The sequence below is a fragment of the Callospermophilus lateralis genome, chromosome 2, assembly GCF_048772815.1.
Source record: "Callospermophilus lateralis isolate mCalLat2 chromosome 2, mCalLat2.hap1, whole genome shotgun sequence".
NCBI lineage: Eukaryota > Metazoa > Chordata > Mammalia > Rodentia > Sciuridae > Callospermophilus > Callospermophilus lateralis.
The window spans coordinates 134,713,859-134,733,570 of record NC_135306.1 but is presented as its reverse complement, the minus strand read 5'-3'; the positions used below and the strand labels follow the sequence as shown (position 1 = coordinate 134,733,570).

The window sequence follows — 19,712 nt, the reverse complement described above, 5'->3', positions numbered from 1 at the left end:
GGTGGTTACTTTGTCAGGTCTCATAAGATGGAGTTTGGCAGCAACAATGATAAAAGTAGAAGACCATCAAAACTAAAAACTTTGAAAGCTAGAGAGGACACAGACTCACCATTTTGCCCTGGCTGGTCTTGAACTCCTGGGCTTGGGCAGTCCACCAGTCTCAGCCTCCCCAGAAGCTAGAACTGTAGGAATACCATTGTGCCTGGACACCAGATTGTTTCTAACCTGAGGACTTGGTACTGAGGATTGAACCCAGGGGCACTCAACCACTGAGTCACATCCCCAGCCCCCTTTTGTTATTTTATTTAGAGACAAGTTCTTAGTGAGTTGCATAGGGCCTTATTAAGTTGCTGAGGATGGCTTTGAACTTGTGATCCTCCTGCCTCAGACTCCCAAGCCATTGGGAATACAGGCTTCTGCCACCATGCCCAGCAAATATATAGTTTTATAATGGAATAAATTTAGTTGTTTCTGTTCTTAATCACCAGTATTTGGTTATCTTTCTAGATGTCTAGCCCAGATGATGGTTTTGAGAGTAAATCACTTTATGAAAGCTGGTTGGAAAAAGACCCTTCACCTGAAAATAAAGGTTTTCCTAGGTAAATCACTTACATTCATCTTTTCTTCCATAAATTCCCCTCTGCCCCACATTTCCCCAAACATGTAATCCTCATATGTATCATCAATAATTGGAGTGAATTTTTTAATGTATATATATATATATTTTTATTTATTCTGATTAGTTATACATGATGGCAGAATGCAATTCATTTCATATTATACATTTAAAGCACACTTTTCAAGACACTGATTATACACAGAATATTTTCACACCATTCAGGTCTTATACATGTACTTAGAGTAATGATGTCTAACTCATTCCACCATCATTCCTACCCCATTGCCCCCTCCTTTCCCCTCCCTCCTCTATGCCCTATCTAAAGTTCCTCCATTCCTTCCATTCTCTTTCCCCCAATTATTCATCTGTATCCTCGTATCAAAGAAAACATTCAGCTTTTGGTTTTTTGGTGTTGGCTTGCTTCACTTAGTATTATATTCTCCAACTGCATTTACCTGCAAATGTCATGATTTTATTCTCATTTATTGCTGAGTAATGTTCCATTGTGTATATATTCCAAAATTTCCCAATCCATTCATCTACTGAAAGGTCCCACAATTTAGCTATTGTGAATTGTGGTGCTATAAACATTAATGTGGCTGTGTCCCTGTAGTATGCTGTTTTTAAGTCCTTTAGGTATAGACCTAGGAGTGGGATAGATGGGTCAAATGGTGGTTCCGTTCCCAGTTTTCCAAGGATTCTCCATTCTGCTTTCCATATCAGCTTCACTAATTTGCAGTCCCACCAGCAATGTATGAGTGTACCTTTTCCCCCACATCCTCGCCAACACTTATTGTTGATTATATTCTTAATAGATACATTCTGACTGGAGTGAGACAAAATCTTGGAGCAGTTTTGATTTGCATTTCTTTAATTGCTAGAGATGTTGAACATTTTTTTCATAAGTTTGTTGATTGATTGTATATCCTTTTCTGAGAAGTGTCTCTTCAGTTCCTTGGCCCATTTATTGATTGGTTTATTTGTTATTTTGGTGTTAACGTTTTTTAGTGCTTTCTATATCCTAGACATTAGTGCTCTGATGTGCTTGTGGGAAAGAATTTATATGTCCTAGAGATTAGTGCTCTGATGTGCTTGTGGTAAAGATTTGCTCCCATTCTGTAGGCTCTGTATTCACCTCACTGATTGTTTCTTTTGCTGAGAAGAAGCTTTTGAGTTTGAATCAATCCCATTTATTTTTTCTAGGTTTTAATTTTTGCACTACAGGAATTTTATTAAGAAAGTTGGGCACTTCTCAGAGAAGGACATACAATCAATCAACAAATACACGAAAAAAATGCTCACCATCTCTAGCAATCAGAGAAATGCAAATTAAAATCACTCTAAGATACCATCTCACTCCAGCAAGAATAGCAGCTACTATGAAGTCAAACAATAACAAGTGCTGGCGAGGACGTGGGGAAAAGGGTACACTTGTACATTGTTGGTGGGACTGCAAATTGGTGCGGCCAATTTGGAAAGCAGTATGGAGATTCCTTAGAAAGCTTGGAATGGAACCACCATTTGACCCAGCTATTCCCCTTCTTGGACTATTCCAAAAGACCCAAAAAGAACATACTACAGGGATAAAGCTACATCAATGTTCATCGCAGCACAATTCACAATAGCTAGACTGTGGAACCAACCTAGATGCCCTTCAATAGATGAATGGATAAAAAAAATGTGGCATTTATACACAATAGAATATTACTCGGCACTAAAAAATAACAAAATGATGGCATTTGCAGGGAAATGGATGGCATTATAGCAGATTATGCTAAGTGAAGTTAGCCAATCCCTAAAAAGCAAATGCCAAATGTCTTCTTTGATATAAAGGAGGCAACTCAAAACAGAGCAGGGAGGAAGAGCATGAGAAGAAGATTACCATTAAACAGGGACGAGAGGTGGGAGGGAATGGGAGAGAGAAGGGGAATTGCATGGAAGTTGGAAGGAGACCCTCATTGTTATACAAAATTACAGATAAGATGATGTGAGGGAGAAGGGGAAAAAAAAGAGAAATTTGTAACAGTAGATGGGGTAGAGAAAGGTGAAAGGAGGGGGGGATAGGAAGGGGATAGGAAGGGCAGCAGAATACAACAGACACTAGTATGACAGTATGAATAAATGTGGCTGTATAACCAATGTGATCCTGCAATTTGTACACATGGGAAAAGTAAGAATTCATACCCCATTTGAATCAAATGTATGATATATGATATATCAAGATCATTGTAATGTTTTGAGCAACTGATAAAAAAAAAAAAAGTTGGGGCCTAAATGGACATGATGGAGATTTGAGTCTACTTTTTTTTTTTCATTAGGTGCAAGGTCTCTGGTTTAAATCCTAGGTCCTTGATCCACTCTGAGTTGAGTTTTGTGCATGGTGAAAGATAGAGGTTTAATTTCATTGTGTTACATGTGGATTTTCAGTTTTCCAGCACCATTTGTTGAAGAGGCTATCTTTTATCCAATGTATGTTTTTGGCACCTTTGTCTAATATAAGATAACTGAAGTTTTGTGGGTTAGACTCTGTGTTCTCTATTCTGTTCCATTGGTGACAGGACTATTTTGGTGCCATGGAGTGAAGTTGATAAAAGCTTTCTTCTCCCAGGTTTTGTTCTGCTAATCATTCAGCACAGCCATAGAGCTATAATCTCTATTATAGGTTATATTTTTTAACCTATAATAGAGCACAGATGGATGTAATTTTGCAAATTTTTGATCAAAATGTTTTTGCTATATTATTAGTCACTATTTGGTATTCTTTTATTCCAATATGTAGTAGATATACTAATAAAAATATAACTTCCCATGATATTGATGAAGGGAAGAAAAACAAATAATGGACTATTTGCTTGTAAATTTACCAAGAGGCATTGTTAGCAACCACCAAATTGTATTGACCTGTAATTATTTTTGATTATATATATATGTTATATCTATGTAATGTTATTATATATATAATATATACAGATTTTATATATAGAACATATACACAGATTATATATAAAGATTTTGTATAATATATAATATGTTAATTTTTTCCTCTTTTCATTTATGCAACAGCAGCTTCCTTGAATTTATTGTATATTCATTTTCTATTACAGTGCTATTTCTAATACTAGTAAATAAAGGTGGAAGTTAATAGCCTCATTTCATATCCCAAATCAGTCTTTTGAAAGCTTAAATGTGTTTCTTTCATAAAAGTTTCACATCCTTGTTCAACAAAGAGTAGAATACAAAAGGTATTTTAAGAGCATCCAAGGCCTCAATCTCAAAACACATCTAATAATCTAGTAGTTTGGAAATATACACTTTGTTTTTCTTTTGGCATTTTTAAAATGTGTTCTAATTAGTTATATGTGACAGTAGAATGCACTTTAATATATCATACATAAATTCAATATAACTTCTCAACCTCTGATTGTACACAATATAGAATCACACTACTGATTGTGTAGTCATTTATGCATACAGGGTAATAATGTCTGATTCATTCTCCTATCCTTCCTACCCCTGTATCCTCTCCACTGCCTTCACTCCCCTCTGCCTAATCCAAAGTAACTCTTCTCTAGTTGCTGCCTGCTTGCCTTATTCTGAATTAGCAGCTGCATATCAGAGAAAACATTTTGCCTTTGGTTTGGGGGATTGGCTTACTTCACTTAGCATGATATTCTCCAGCTCCATCCATTTACCAGCAAATGTGATCTTTTCATTCTTTAAGACTGAGTAATATTTCATTGTGTGTGTGTGTGTGTGTGTGTGTGTGTGTGTATACACACCACATTTTCTTTATCCATTCATCTGTTGAAAGGCATGTAGGTTGGTTCCATAATTTGGCAATTGTGAGTTGAGCTGTTATAAACATCGATGTGGTTATGTCACTGTATTATGCTGATTTTAAGTCCTTTGGGTATAAACAGAGGAGTGGGATAGCTGGGTCTAATGGTGTTCCATTCCATGTTTTCTAAGAAATCTTCATACTGCTTTCCTAATGCAGTATTAGAAATTTGTAGTCCTACCAGCATGTATGAGTGTACCTTCTTCCCCACATCCTCACCAACACTTATTGTTGCTTGTATTCTTGATAATTGCCATTCTCACTGGAGTGAGATGAAATCTTGGAATAGTTTTAATTTGCATTTCTCTAATTGCTAGAGATGTTGAACATTTTTTCATATATTTGTTGTTCGATTGTATTTTTTCTTTTGTAAAGTGTCTGTTCAGTTCCATAACCCACTTATTGACTGGGTTATTTTTATTTTTTTTTTCTGTTAAGGTTTTTGAGTTCTTTATATATCCTGGAGATTAGTACTCTATCTGAAAGTGCATGTGGTAAAGATTTTTTCTCATTCTTTAGGCTCTCTCTTCATGTTATTGATTGTTTCCTTTGCTGAGAAAAAGCTTTTTAGTTTGAATCCATCCCATTGATTGATTATTTATTTATTTATTTTTTGTGCTTTAGGAGTCTTGTTAAGGAAGTCATCTCCTAAGGCAACATGTGAAGATTTGGGCCTGCGTTTTCTTCTATTAGGCACAGTTATTAATGCAAATATAATATTACATTCTGCTTTATTGACTCACCATTAGTTCACAAAAAAATTTTCACATAATTAGATCATGTGTGTATATGCATATATATGCATGTGCATATGTACAGTGATTTTAATTATATGCAAATAAATATATTATAAATAGATTTGTTTTGGGAATGAAATGAGGCACACATAGATTCTTCATGATCTTAAATATAGATTTCCTTGTGGCAAATTTCATATTGGACTATAGTTCTCCGATGTGGGCACGAGAGCTACATTGCTTTGCACTTCTCTTAGATGCTGAAAATTTGGATGATGGCTTCATCACTAAGCTACAAGTTTTGATGACACTGCCAATCTCTGGTTGTCTTCAATGCAGATTTATAAATTTATTACAGTGATTTTCCAATGTATGCTAGGAAAAAATTACCTTGAAGGCTATTACCTTGAACTATTCCTTGTAGTACATACACTACATAATTTCTTACTACTCTTGGGGCAGGATTCATTAATCATCTTCTTAACTTTGTGTTATCTAATTATATATTAATGTATGTATGTATTTTATTTATTTTTCCATATTTTACATCTAGAATCAACAAGCTGGGATCTGGAAGTGATTTTGAAGCTTATTTTCAGAGACTTGGAATTGCTTCAGGCAGAGTTCGTTACACCAAGAACAGGGTAAGCCACTTTATTATTTTCAATATATAGCATTTGTGTTAGTCAGCTTTCCATTACTGTAACAAATACCTGAGGTGAACAACTGATAGAGAGAGGTTATTTGGACTTAGCATTTGGGAGAATTGTGTCCATGGTCAGTGGCATCATTGCTTTTGGGCCTGGTTGAGGAAGCACATCTTGTGGGGAACACATGGTGCAGGAAAGCTGCTGACCTCCTTACAGCTGGGAATCCAAGAGGGAAATAAGAATAAGAAGTATTTCCACTATCCTTCCAGGCTATCATGCCCCAAAGACTAAGACCTCTCACAAGGCCTACTTCTTAAAAGTTCTGCTACCTTCTGGTAGTGCAACCTGAGGTCCAACCCTTTAACTCATGGGACTTTGGGGGACATTTCAGATCTAAACTATAGCGACAATGTAATGAATCCACCTTCCATTGGTGAGGAACTGTTTTCTGAGTTGTTTGGCACTGGGCACCAGATAGACATGTGGCCTGGGAAGAACTCCAGGGATGCAGACAGACTGCCTGCTCTTTTAGATAAACCAGGAAGTAATTTGGATTATTTTGTGAGTATTTCACTACTAGGTTTATTCACTGAAATGGCAGTTCACAGAGTAATGCCACATGGTTATCAGTAGTAGGTAATTCATATTCTTTTCTGGATTCAGGGTAAGTTGGAAAAATCTCATCTTCTAGCCTAGTTTTATTTATTTTTTCCTAGCCTCATCTTGTAGGCTCTGATGTCCTTTTCCTGAGGAAAATGCAGTCGGAGGATGTATTTTGTTTGAGGGGTACACTAGTATTATCTATTGTCAGTAGCCCCTCTTCATATTCCAAATCCTGCCTATCATGAGTCCAGGACTTCTGAGTAAAGAACAGCAAGTTTCTCTTAATTATTAACTTGATATTCTTCTGTTCTGCAGTGTCTAGTTTGCATCCTTGTCACTTAAGCACCTGGATGATATAGTTAACTTGGATATAGTCAACATACCATATTGACTTGTCTATATTTTAAATTAAACCATAAATTACACTGAAGATTACATTAGTAAACACAGATTTTCACAGCTTTTAATCAATTTTCAAATAAAAAGTGCAACACACCAACATCTTGTATGTTGATAATATGTATCCATTATAAAATTGACAGTCCAAAATATAATTAAGAACAAAGAATTAAGCTAGAACAGTTCCAGAATATTACAAAATAGATGTATAAATTCTGTATACTAATATGCCTTATACTTAATACAGCTGACCTTTGAACAACATGGGTTTGAACTGCATGGGTTCATTTATATGTAGATTTTTTTGGAGATTCACTACAATTTGAAAAATGTACAGATGAATAATGTAGCCCCCCCTGTCAAAAAATACACATAAAAGATTAGGTATGTCATGAATACATTAAATGTATTTAAATAATAGTCTGTTTTATTATTTACTACCAGGAAAGTTTATTATAACTACTTAGAATTTATCAAAACCTACACACACAAATGCTTAAGGAGACCTGGTATCATTTGCAGGAGAAAGAAATATAAACATGTAAAGAAGTATTAAAATTAATTATAGTCTACACTATACTACTATAATAGTTTCATAGCTGTGTTCTATTGTATTGTGGTGAGCTTAAGTGTTGAGAGTATCTGTTTCAAATGCCATATGACACTAATCATCCCTGCATTATCAGTTGTCTCTCCAGTAAGTTGCATAGCATAATAAAAAGTAATCTTTTCTGATTCTCACATATTTTCACTATATAGAATACATATAACACACAAAATATATGATAATTGTTATTGTTTTTAGTAAGGCTTCCTGTCAATAACAGGATATTAGTAGTTCAGTTTTTGGGGATTCAAAAGTTATCCTTGAATTTTGAAATATATGTGTGGGGACAAATCAGCATCTCTAACACCAATGTTGTTTAGTGGTCAACTATACATAAAAGGTGAGCTTTTAATTCATTTTCAAGGCCTTTTCACTTTTGTACCCTGTCATCAATTTGAGCAGTTATGTAGTTTCTAAGACCACTACAGATTAGAAACAGACAATTAGAAGGAGAGTGACTAAGACAAATTTTTTTCTAGTGATACTAAATAAGAATGATAATATGAATGATAACCCTATAACAAGGTAGCAGGTGGTAAACTAAGGATAGGAAGACCTAAGAACTAAAATTATATATATATATATATATATATATATATATATATATATATATATATACACACACACACACACACACACACATACACACACACACACACACATATATATATATATACATATATTCTTATACGATCCTACTATACCATAATTAATATTCATTATAGTAGCTCTTAATTATATAATAAAGGTTAAATAATTTGGTTATACACTTCTTCGGGAGGGAAGACATTAAATACACCATTGTTCAGTTGAATAAATACCTAACTGCCAAGCACCTTTAATTCCCAATTGATGGATAATTTCAAACTGCTAGTGTGCAGATCGAATATATATTCCTTAATTTTAGTTATTAGAAATACAATAAAGAAAAACTTCAAGCAGCGGCATTTTGAATAGAAGCTGCATGAATATAAAATGAATAAAGGTAAAATTTTAAATCACTGAATTTTTGGTTGCAATATTTTAGTTAATTAAATTTCAGTATTTTTGCTTTATTGTGTTAAAACTCAGGATACATATTAATTCTTCAGTCACTTCTCTTGATTACATAAAATATTTTAATTTGAATAAATATCCAATTTTATTTTACACTTGCATCTTCTCTTTTTTAGAAAACAGATAAATACAGCAGCTACCCTGTATATCACACAATTTATGAAACATTTGAATTAGTAGAGAATTTTTATGACCCCACATTTAAGAAACAGCTCTCTGTGGCTCAATTACGAGGAGCACTGGTATATGAGCTTGCAGAATCTATAATCATTCCTTTCAATATTCAAGACTATGGAACAGCTTTGGAAAACTATGCAGCAACTATCTTCAATTTATCCAAGAAATATGACCAGCAATTGAAAGACGAGGGGGTATCATTTGGTAAGACATTTTATACTCTTTAAGGTAGTGCTTGATGATATTATCTTTTATGATCAATAGATACTGTTTCATTCTAGAATTAGTCATAATTACTTATTTTGCCTAACTAATTCTTTTACACAAAAATAAACATCTACCTAATTCGGAATCTGATTTAATCTGATGTGTTTAGAATGAATCCATTATGGCTGAGTTAGTGCTACAAGCAGTGGATTGGTAAATATTCCTTATAATATACTGCCTTTAAGAACATTTTTCACTTTTACAAAAGCAAAGTGAAGAAATTGTAAAAATATTGAAAAGTAGAGAAGACCACCAGTTCTACTACATATATGTATTAAACATTCGTATCACTGAACATTTCCATTAGTGTTTGTGTAAATGAAGAATTATTTACATAGTTATAAGCTATGTAAATATGTTATAACTATGTAAATCTTTCTTTTTATAACTGGCCACTCAGTTTTGGTTCTACTTTATATATCTCCTATAAAGTAGGGATTAAAATATAATATAGAATAGTAGCATAGAGTATTGGGTCTGGAAGATTGCCTAAATTAGATCCCAGCTCTACCATTTAGTCTGTGTGTTCTTTGGAAAGTTATTTAACTTCTCTATTTCCCAGTTTTTTTTTTAAGAAGTGAAACAATAAATGAAAGACTATAATATGTCAATGATTATTGTGGAGATCATTAAGTAATATAAAAGCAGTAGTGGTTAGCACTGTCTTAATAAATGTTGCCTATTATTACTATTTTATTATCACTTTCTTTTATTATTCAGGGAGACTTATTCTTATATAACAAAATTGTAAAATATGAACTGTTTACTCTGTCGAAAGTGCTGTTATTTATGAGAGATTGTATTATAAGACTTAGTCAAAATACTCAAAGATTAAAATCTTATGTGGGCAAGGAGAAGACAAAATGCATAGGATATTAGAGGGTACACAGAGTACTATAGCACAGAAAAAGTGATATGGAGTGGTCATATGTTATTTTAAGTATTATTACATAAGTGTTAGTAATCTTTATGAAGTTACAAAGAACAGAGGTATTTTGATATAGAAATAAAATAAAGCAAAGAAAATACAGAGAATTGTGGTTATACCAATGATTGGGGTATCTCTGCATGGTGAAGGAAATGAAGAGATTAAATTAGAGAAATAAGCAGAGTTAACAGGAAGACAGTCCTTGATATTTCTTTGGCTATTTAGCATACCATTGCCTTTATAAGTGCCCAGATTTCCTTTTGGTGGAATTATGTCTTATCCATTTGTATAAGTCAGGGTCCAATCAAGAGGCATAAACTACACAGGCTCAACAGAAGGGCTCCCTTTAAATGGTATTCACTCTTCTACCAGCTTACCGTGTTTGGGATCTAGTCTGCTCTGTTAATGCCTTGCTCTGCTCTAGTTTAGTAATTTCTTCATTGGTGACTATCCTTCAGATGAAATATTTTCCTATCTTTCAACAGTATTTCTTTTTTTGATGTGTACTACTTCTTTCACTATTGAAAGTCTTCATTTAGTTCCAGTAAAAACATTATCTTGGAAAATGTTTTCAATGAAGAAGAAAGGTCTGATGAATTACCAAATGAATGAATACAAAATTGGCATTCCCTGTCTCCAGTTCTCCATGCCACACATATTAATTCATTGTGCTATTTTATCTACTGAAAGTGGCTTTTGCCAAAATTGTCATTGACCTGAGCCACTAAATTCTAGGAAAACATTTCCATTCTTATCTTGACTTCAGTAAATTTTTCTTTTTCTTTTTTGCAATACTGGGGATTGTGCCCAGGTGGCTTTACCACTGAACTACATCCCCAGTCCTTTTTATGTTTTATTTTGAGTTAGGGTCTAAGTTGCTGAGACTGGCCTTGAACTTGAGATCCTACTGCCTCAGGCTTCTCAGTCACTGGGATTACAGGCATGTGCCACTGTGCCTTGTAACTTCTGATATTACAGTTAAAATTAAAAACGTCAATACTCTCTTCCCTCAGTTTCCATCACATCTGTTATTATTTAAGCAAGATTTAAAACACAAGTAAAATTGAAGAAAATCTAGGATGAAAAGACCCTGTTTTTCATTCTAAATGTGTTTATATTGAAGGTACCAATTATCAGAGTAACCTAATAGAAATCCTGTTGTCTGAGCTGTAGATGCTGTATCTGTAAAATGAATACTTTATGTTATACTTTGTCTGCATAACAGAGTGATGCAAATAGCAAAACAATAATGTATTGCTTAGAAGCCGGGTGCAGTGGTTGGTATATACCTGTAATCCCAGACACTTGGGAAGCTGAGAGAGGAGGATCACACATTTGGGGCTAGCCTCAGTAACTCAGCAAGACCCTGTCTCAAAATTAAAAATAAAAAGGGCTGAGGATGTAGCTCAGTGGCAAAGAAACACTGGGTTCAATTCCCAGTATCCATCAATCAACTCCTGCTTAGAAAACATGAAAAACAATAAATTGTAAGCATTAAAAAAGTCCTGAGAACCTAATTTGTAAACTAAAGAAAAGTTTAACCCATCAAACCTGATCATTGAGTCTGGATATATCAGTTTGTCACAGGTTGTCTTTTGAGTAAGATCTTAAATGTACTGCTTGGAAATTAAAATTGAGTCGGGCTCAGTGTTACACACCTATAATCCCAGTGGCTCAGGAGGCTAGGCAGGAGGATCAAGAGTTCAAAGCTAGCTTCAGCAAAAGCAAGGCGCTAAGCAACTCAGTGAGACCCTGTCTCTAAAGGAAATACAAAATAGGGCTGGGGATGTGGCTCAGTGGCCAAGTACCCCTGAGTTCCATCCCTGGTGCCAGAAAAAAAAATTGTTATTGTTTTAATCCTATAACAATTACAGGGATTATAATTTATTTATAGCTATATATTCAGTGTTTTATGTGGAGTAATTGTCCTAATAAAAATGTATTAAATGAATATATAAAGGAATGAATATTGGCTTTAGGTAAATTATAGGTCAAAGAATTATCTATATTCTAAATTTTTGAGTGGTAATTTCCTTAAGAATAATTTTAGCCATTTAAAAAATTTCATACAATATTTTTGGTGACATATTCTAATACTTTTCATAAATCTACAAGAAGGTTCAGTAACAAAATAGTTTCAGCATCTATTCCGTCACATTAGTGTGGAGAGGACAGAAAAATGAAATTAAAATATGACTCACTAATGCCTGTAATTTCTTTTTTCTACTTAAAAAAAAGACTCCTTGTTTTCTGCTGTAAAAAACTTCTCAGAGGCTGCTTCAGATTTTCATAGAAGACTTACAGAAGTTGATCTTAATAAGTAAGTTTCAGATGCCTACTGTTTTGAAGAATAATCTGGTTGCAGGAATGAACTGTTTTCACTCACTTAAGCATTCAGCTCTACATCACTGCTATTCAAATTATGGTCTGCAAATCAATAGCATCACCATTACCTGCAAGCTTGTTAGAAAGGCAGAAATCAGAGCCCACCCAAGACAGAGAATTAAAATTTGCTTTTTAAAAAGCACTTCAGGTGATTTAGGAGATACTGTTGTAAATGGAAGTCTAAACACTCATTTCAATACAAGGGCGAGAAACATGTTTTTAGGAGTTTGTGTTGTTTAGCATAGCTTTATGGGTTTAAGTGCATTTGTACTCTATTTCAATATAGTCCTTTTCCAACACTTCTATGCATCAATTTATAATTCTTTCTTTATCGAATTCATGTAACTTGTTGCCAGTTTTAGCTTGAAAATAGTTTAAAAGTTATATTCAAAATAAAACATTATGTAATAAACATAAATTGCTCCACATTATAGTCCATGACATTATGTTTTCAGACTTAATCAGAAAACAGAACGCTTTGCCAGTCATTTTTTTTTCTCTTTTGGTACCTGGGATTGAACCTAGGGGTGCTTTACTACTGAGCCACATCCTCAGTCCTTTTTTGTATTTTTATTTAGAGACAGGGTTTCCTGAAGTTACTTAGGGCCTCATTGAATTGCTGAGGCTGGCTTTGAACTTCTAGTCCTCCTGTCTTAGCCTCCTGAGCTGCTGATATTACAGGCATGAGCCATCACACCTGGCTTTGTCAGTCATTTTAAGGAGACTTTCTTCTCCTTTGAATTGTAGGAGTGCCCAGGGAACTCAAGATAACAGTCTGAAAATTTCAAGTGCAAAAGGAATTCCCAGCCCAGTGTTTCCTTCCCTTCTTATGGACTCCTAAAACCTTCAGTCATTGTTTGCTATTCTGCCTTTATTTGGCTCCTTTCTTCCACAGTAGGCTGAGTGACTTGTCAGGAACAACTTGGTAGTTCACCCTGTACTATCCAAAATGCCTAGCTGACTATCTTCCAGTTCTTTTTGATCATCTTGTGGCCTTGAAAAACAAATCATTACCAGTAGGACTGTTGTTATAAATGCCAGAATGATGACCTTGCTATGTAGTTTATCATGTAAAGCAGTACTGGATTAATATGCATTTTTGTTAAAATGAAAAAAAATATATTGATTTTAATTATTTTTCCATGTCATCTTTATTTAATATTATTTTAAATATGGTTCTATAGTAAAGGTTTTAATTACATATTTCTTGTTCTCAAAGTCCCATTGCAGTGAGAATTATGAATGACCAATTGATGCTTCTGGAAAGAGCATTCATTGATCCCCTTGGTTTACCAGGGAGACAGTTCTATAGGTAAGGAAAACAGTAGGGAATCCACTAAAGGATACCAAATACCTCACTTTGACAAGAAAAAAAAAATACCTAAAGTCTGCTGTAAACTGTTATTATTAAATGAATAGAGGGTGACTATGTATACTGAAAGAAACATGGGCATATTATGCATCTAATACTAGTATAATACATAATACCAAAAAATTACACATTTTTCTACAAATGGTGAGGATTGACTAAGAACTCTTAATAACAAAATTTTCAAGCCATAGAATTTAAAAGGAGATCTTAGAGAGTTCAGCTAGTTGAACTATCTACATGAATCCTTACAGACTCTCAGTTAACATATACAGGATGGGAAGCTTACTTCATGAGGAAGTCAGTCTGTTAGAGAAGGTCTCATTATTACAAAACTTTCTTCATAAAGATCTGAAATCTATTATTCTGTAATGTTCTTCCTTTGACCCAGATCTTTTCTCCAAAGTAGAGTAACATTTCCATATAACATTTTAGGTTTTTTAAAGATGGCTGCCATGTTCCTCTAAAGAAATATAATGGTTTTCTTTTTGCATATCAGTCATGTTTTCTCAAGGTCCTTTGTAAATTATGGTTTCTTGTGGAAATTAGAAAGGTCCTAAAATGTAAAGTCATAAAGTGTATGATCAAGTTCACTTACAGATGTGAGATTTAGTTTAAGTGGCTTCCATGGCTTTCCCATCTCAATTAAGATGATGTTAATTGCTAAGGCTATCTATCAACAAATAACATGCCAAAAATTGTTGTATACATTACCTTCCTAAATGTCAGTGATTATTATTAACATTTAAGTAATTATAAGAAGTTTATGGAGCCCAGCTCTGTCACGTAGTGAGTGTGAGCGAGGCAAAATTAAAGAAGCATACACTCAGTACATGGCAATTAGTTTTATAAATTGTAAATAAGAACATAAATGTTTACTCATGCAAATGAAATAGGGCAATTAGTTAAGTATATAAATAAAAAATTTAAAAACAATATCTATAATCTTGTTATTAGTCTCTTTAAATTTCTATTATTTATAATCAAACACCTATTATTTTAAAATATAAAAATATCAGTCTTTATAGGAGCATATAGAAAAAAAAAAGAGACAAGGCAATTCATCACTCCCTCCTATATTTCACTCAGTCCCACTATTTTCAGAGAAACTCAGTGTTTATTGGGAATTTCTTCACACACACGTGTGTGTATATATATATATATATATATATTTGTATGAATATATAAAATGTATATCATTATAATCTGTATATATTGTTTACATGTAAGTATGCATAAATCGTATTCATGTATATATGTATACATTTACTTATAATACACATATTGTCTGCATACATATACATGCACACATTATAATATGAACATTTATCTTTACTTAAAGATAAATGGAAACATATAGGAGTTTACATATTTTTTCCCTTAATAATCTCTTCTAGCTTTCTATGATACTGTATAGTTTTGCTCTTTTTATTTGCACCCTACTGCTATATTATATGGCTCACATTTTATAATTTATCTCATTTAAATTAATTTTTTTTTTAGTTGCAGATGGACACAACACAATACCTTTATTTGGTGCTGAGGATCAAACCCAGTGCCTCACATGTGCTAGGCAAGCACTCTACCACTTTGAGTCTTTTCTCCCAGTTATTTATTACTATAGGACATGATAAATATATATGGAAGTATCCTATTTGAACATTTACTATCTCCATAATTAGGACTTGGGATTTCAGGTCTAAGGACCAACACATTTTAAAATTTGATGAGGTTACTACAACCTAAGCTCCAAAAAAATTACACTGATTTTTTAATTTTATTTTTTTGTACTGGGGATTGGACTCAGGGGTGCTTTTACTATTTTGAACCAGGTTCTTGTTCAGTTGCTGAGGCTGGCCTCAAACCTATGATCCTTCTTCCTCAGCCTTCTGAATCACTGGGATGACAAGCATATGCCACTGTGACTGGCCTACACTGTATTTTTGACTATTAACTAAATATTAAAAGTATATTCTAAAGTAGTTATATTATGGAGTTTGTCTACTGCAGTGGTATAGGAATAATTTTTCCGTGTATGATTGTAAAGGTTACTTTATTAAGTGAATATATAATGTATTGCATCCTTTCACTTTCCCAAATAACTTCTGAAGTGAATATAGTTATGGTACTAATTCATTTCCATTTGTTTTAAATAATAAGAATATTTTCTTTTAGGCACATCATTTTTGCTCCAAGTAGCCACAACAAATATGCTGGAGAATCATTTCCTGGGATTTATGATGCTATGTTTGATATTGAAAATAAAGCAGACTCTCATTTGGCCTGGACAGAAGTAAAGAAACATATTTCTATTGCAGTTTTCACAATTCAAGCAGCAGCAGGAACACTGAAAGAAGTGTTATAAGAAGGCATCAGCTAAGAGAATAACTATTAAAAGTGTTGCTGAAAGTCTGAGGATGAAGTTAGTCTTTTTGATGGCCTGTGAAGCCAGAGTGTTCTAAAATCTTGATTTTTAATGTCTACCAACAGATAAATGGATAAATTGTGGGAATACATATCCATAAGGGAATACTACTCAGCAGTAAAATTAAAGGAAGCAATGCTACTGGCAGACATTGTTGAGTTACAGAAGCCAGGCATAAAAGAGTACATAAGGCAAAACCATTTACATGAAGAAGTGTTAAACTAGATATAAATTGGTGATTGGACAAACGACCAGAGGGAAAGGATGATCACAAAGATGTATGGAAAATCTTTCTTGGATAAATGTGTTTTCTGTATCTTGAGCTGTTACAGCAGTGTACACATTTGCCATACCTCATCAAACTAAAAATGTCTACATCTTACTGTATGAAAATTATGCCCTGGTAAATTTGACTACAAAAAAATAAAGGTCTGGTAGAAAAACTGGGATAGCACATCTTCTCTTGTAAAATTACCAATGTAGTGCCAATCGTCAGAAAAAGTCAATAGTATCTAAGCTTTTGATAAATTCTACTCTACTGAATAAATACATAAATCTAATAGGTGATGAGGTAGCTGCCCCAAAGTTCCAGTCTAGCTTCTATAAAGCATATCAGCATCTGCAAGCCTTTATGAAGTCACAGAATTACAGTTGAACATAATTAAATTTCAATTAGCTTGACTGTTCAACTATGTTACCAAAGAGTTGAGAATCAAAAATTAGAATGGATTTATTGGCAGGCACACACAAGTAAGGGACAACTCCAAGTTTGACTGCAAGGAGAAACTACATCTGCCACTCCTTACAAGGCCAACAATATGATTTAATATAACAAAGAGTTGCGGGTATTTAGAAACAGACATTACTTTTATAACTCAACATTACTACAGGGTGTCTCACCATTTCCCCATAATAAAATAAGCACATGTGTAACAATAATCTTGAGTCATCAAGATAAGTTTTCTTATTCTATGAAAAATACCACAAAGTCTTCTGCTTTAAAAAGATAACAAGTTGGGGCTGGGGATGTGGCTCAAGTGGTAACGCACTTGCCTGGCATGCATGGGGAGGCACTGTGTTGTAGAAAAGAGTGGATTAATACCCATGAGTCATACATTTCTACTATCCAACTGAGTCAATTATATATAACTGGACATCAGTTCCTTCCAACTCTATTACATCATTTCTAAAGGAGACAAAACACAAAAGTTTGGAAATCTCTTGAAGGGTATTATTCCTGCTGGCAGCTTTTTTTGAAGAAATACACGGGCTAACCAACATATGTGACTTGAAATATGTATTTGGGACAAAGTATTAATCTTTGCAACTTACTGTTCCTTTAATTGGCAAGCTATTTTGTTTTTCTCATCTTTCATCAACAATTGATCAGAACAAGCAGCTATGTGGGAAACACTGTAATCAGTCCATGATACTGGATGTAGGGTATGTGCTATCCCATGTTAATTACACATTTGAATGTTGTTTTTTTTTTTTAATTTTCCTCCTGAGCATTTGATTAACAGTTGAGCTGTTAATCATTATTCCCCCGAGTGAACGATTATTTCTTTTAAGAATACATAGAAAATAATAACAAAGAAATATATTGTTGTCAGTGTGTACTGCCTGATTTATGAATGATTTTTAAAATCAAAGTTAAATAAGGCATACATTCCTATTATACTACAGTAATTTACTTTAGTCATATAAAAAAAATTAAACATGTTTAATACAGTCAGAAGTTACATAATATTAAAGTAGACCAATAAGATATAGGCATGTAAAATATATATACATATATATATATATATATATATATATATATATGTATATACTTAGAAATTCTAAAAATTTGTTCTGTAGAGAAATTAAACAGAATATATAACACAAGGGTGTTTACTGCAGCATTCTATATCATAGTGAAATGAGTAAGTAATGAACAAAATTTCAATGGAGAACTGATTAACTTACTGTATAATCCTAAAACTGATGATATACACATTTTAATTCATATGGTAAATTGTTCGTGACTTTTGTTGCAAAAAAAAAAGTGATAAATCTAAATATAAAAATATCAACAAAATGTCAACAGTGCTTACTTTGGGGTGGCAAGACTCAGTATTTTTCTGGGTTGCTTAAGTTTTTAATATCAGGATATATTCCTTTTTTAATTGGTAAAATAAAAAATTTCATTTTGAACAGGAAAAAGTATATGAATTTATGGGATGCAATACAGTTCACAAATATAAATCCTCTTCCAGTTTTTTAATTTAGCGGTTCTTCTGAGGATATAAATAATATTCATTTACATACACACACACTGGCCATCTGAATATTTTACTGAAGTTCATACTTTGAAGAACATGAATTAGTTAATCCTGTAGAAATTAGTTTAGGGTAAAATAGTCACCTCCAAATAAATGATAGTGCTACATAGGTAAAAGCTAGACAGCCTTCCCTTGTTGTTGCTTTCTAACTATGAAGTCATTTGCTCTATATACTCTTTTCTGACAGTCTGTCCTGCTTCAGCTTCTAAAGTACCTGGAATTACAGGTGTGCACCACCATGCCTATACCTTCTGCCTCAGCCTCCCAAGCCACTTTTCAATAGTTCTTATATTCTAATTTCCAACCTAATTATTCTAAATTCAGAGAAGCTATCTTTCACTTAAATGATCTGACTTCTCTTGAGATCATTCCACTTCCTTTTCTCCTTTATATCCATAATTATAGAATGATCTTCCTAAATGTAAGCATACATGCACTATTTAAAAATCTCTTCAATAGGGAGTTTCATTCCTAGGGATGTTGTAGTAACTGACAGACAATTGCTCCAGTTACAACTAGGAAAAATTGGATTGAATATATTTAGAGATAACAAATATTTTTAGAAATACTTTTATATTTTAAACTTTCTCAAGATATTTTCAGAGATTCCACAGAACTATGGAAGCACTGAAAATCAGAGGTGCTAAAGATCTCTGAGTACTTGGATAACTGAGATCACCAACTATTTTCTTTCCCGGGTGCATTCTCCAATTCTAGGCATTAGGCTAAAGTTCAGGCTTGGCATGGACTGAGCCACCTTAATTTAGGAGATAATCAAAACTTTTTGAAAAAGTGTACCAAATATGCTGCACAGCCACATTTATATATATATATATATATAATTTTGTACCAGGGACTGAATCCAGGGGCACTTAACCACTGAGCCACATCCCCAGCTCTTTATAATTTGCTAAGGCTCGCTTTGAACTTGTGATCCTTCTGCCTCAGCCTCCCAAGCCACTGGGATTACAGGCATGCACCACCATGCCCAGCTTGGCATACTTTTATTTAATGATCTTGTTTTTCTTTTTGGAATCTTGCTTGAAAGTAAAGTGTCTTTATTTGATCAGTTATCCCCAGCACACCAAAGATCATTTGTTGATGAAAACTAATTAAGCAAAGTGATGACTACACTATTAAAGAGACACTTTCATCTTGTTAAAAACATAAGTAAAACTTATAAATTTCACACCCATTAAAACAGTTCTTCTGAGAAAAAAACTACTCAGAAATCTCAACACTTCAAGATTTTGACAAAACATAAATACAGAAAGTAGATAAACTACGCAGACGTGTCCAATAACAATTGTATATGTGGTTCTTCATTA

At 33.5% G+C, this 19,712-nt stretch overlaps 1 protein-coding gene across 2 annotated transcripts in view; it reads left to right on the top strand.

Annotated features, from left to right (window-relative positions):
- The window catches only part of Naalad2 (N-acetylated alpha-linked acidic dipeptidase 2), a 44,047-nt gene extending 27,994 nt beyond the window's left edge, over positions 1 to 16,053 (top strand). For both annotated transcript variants that reach the window (XM_077108685.1, XM_076843883.2), the window contains exons 14-19: positions 508 to 599; positions 5,748 to 5,838; positions 8,626 to 8,890; positions 12,120 to 12,201; positions 13,486 to 13,578; positions 15,811 to 16,053. In XM_077108685.1, the coding sequence (XP_076964800.1) occupies positions 508 to 599; positions 5,748 to 5,838; positions 8,626 to 8,890; positions 12,120 to 12,201; positions 13,486 to 13,578; positions 15,811 to 16,000 (813 nt within the window). In that variant the 3' untranslated portion in view covers positions 16,001 to 16,053. The remainder of the gene's footprint in view (positions 1 to 507; positions 600 to 5,747; positions 5,839 to 8,625; positions 8,891 to 12,119; positions 12,202 to 13,485; positions 13,579 to 15,810) is intronic.
- Positions 16,054 to 19,712: the final 3,659 nt, after the last annotated feature.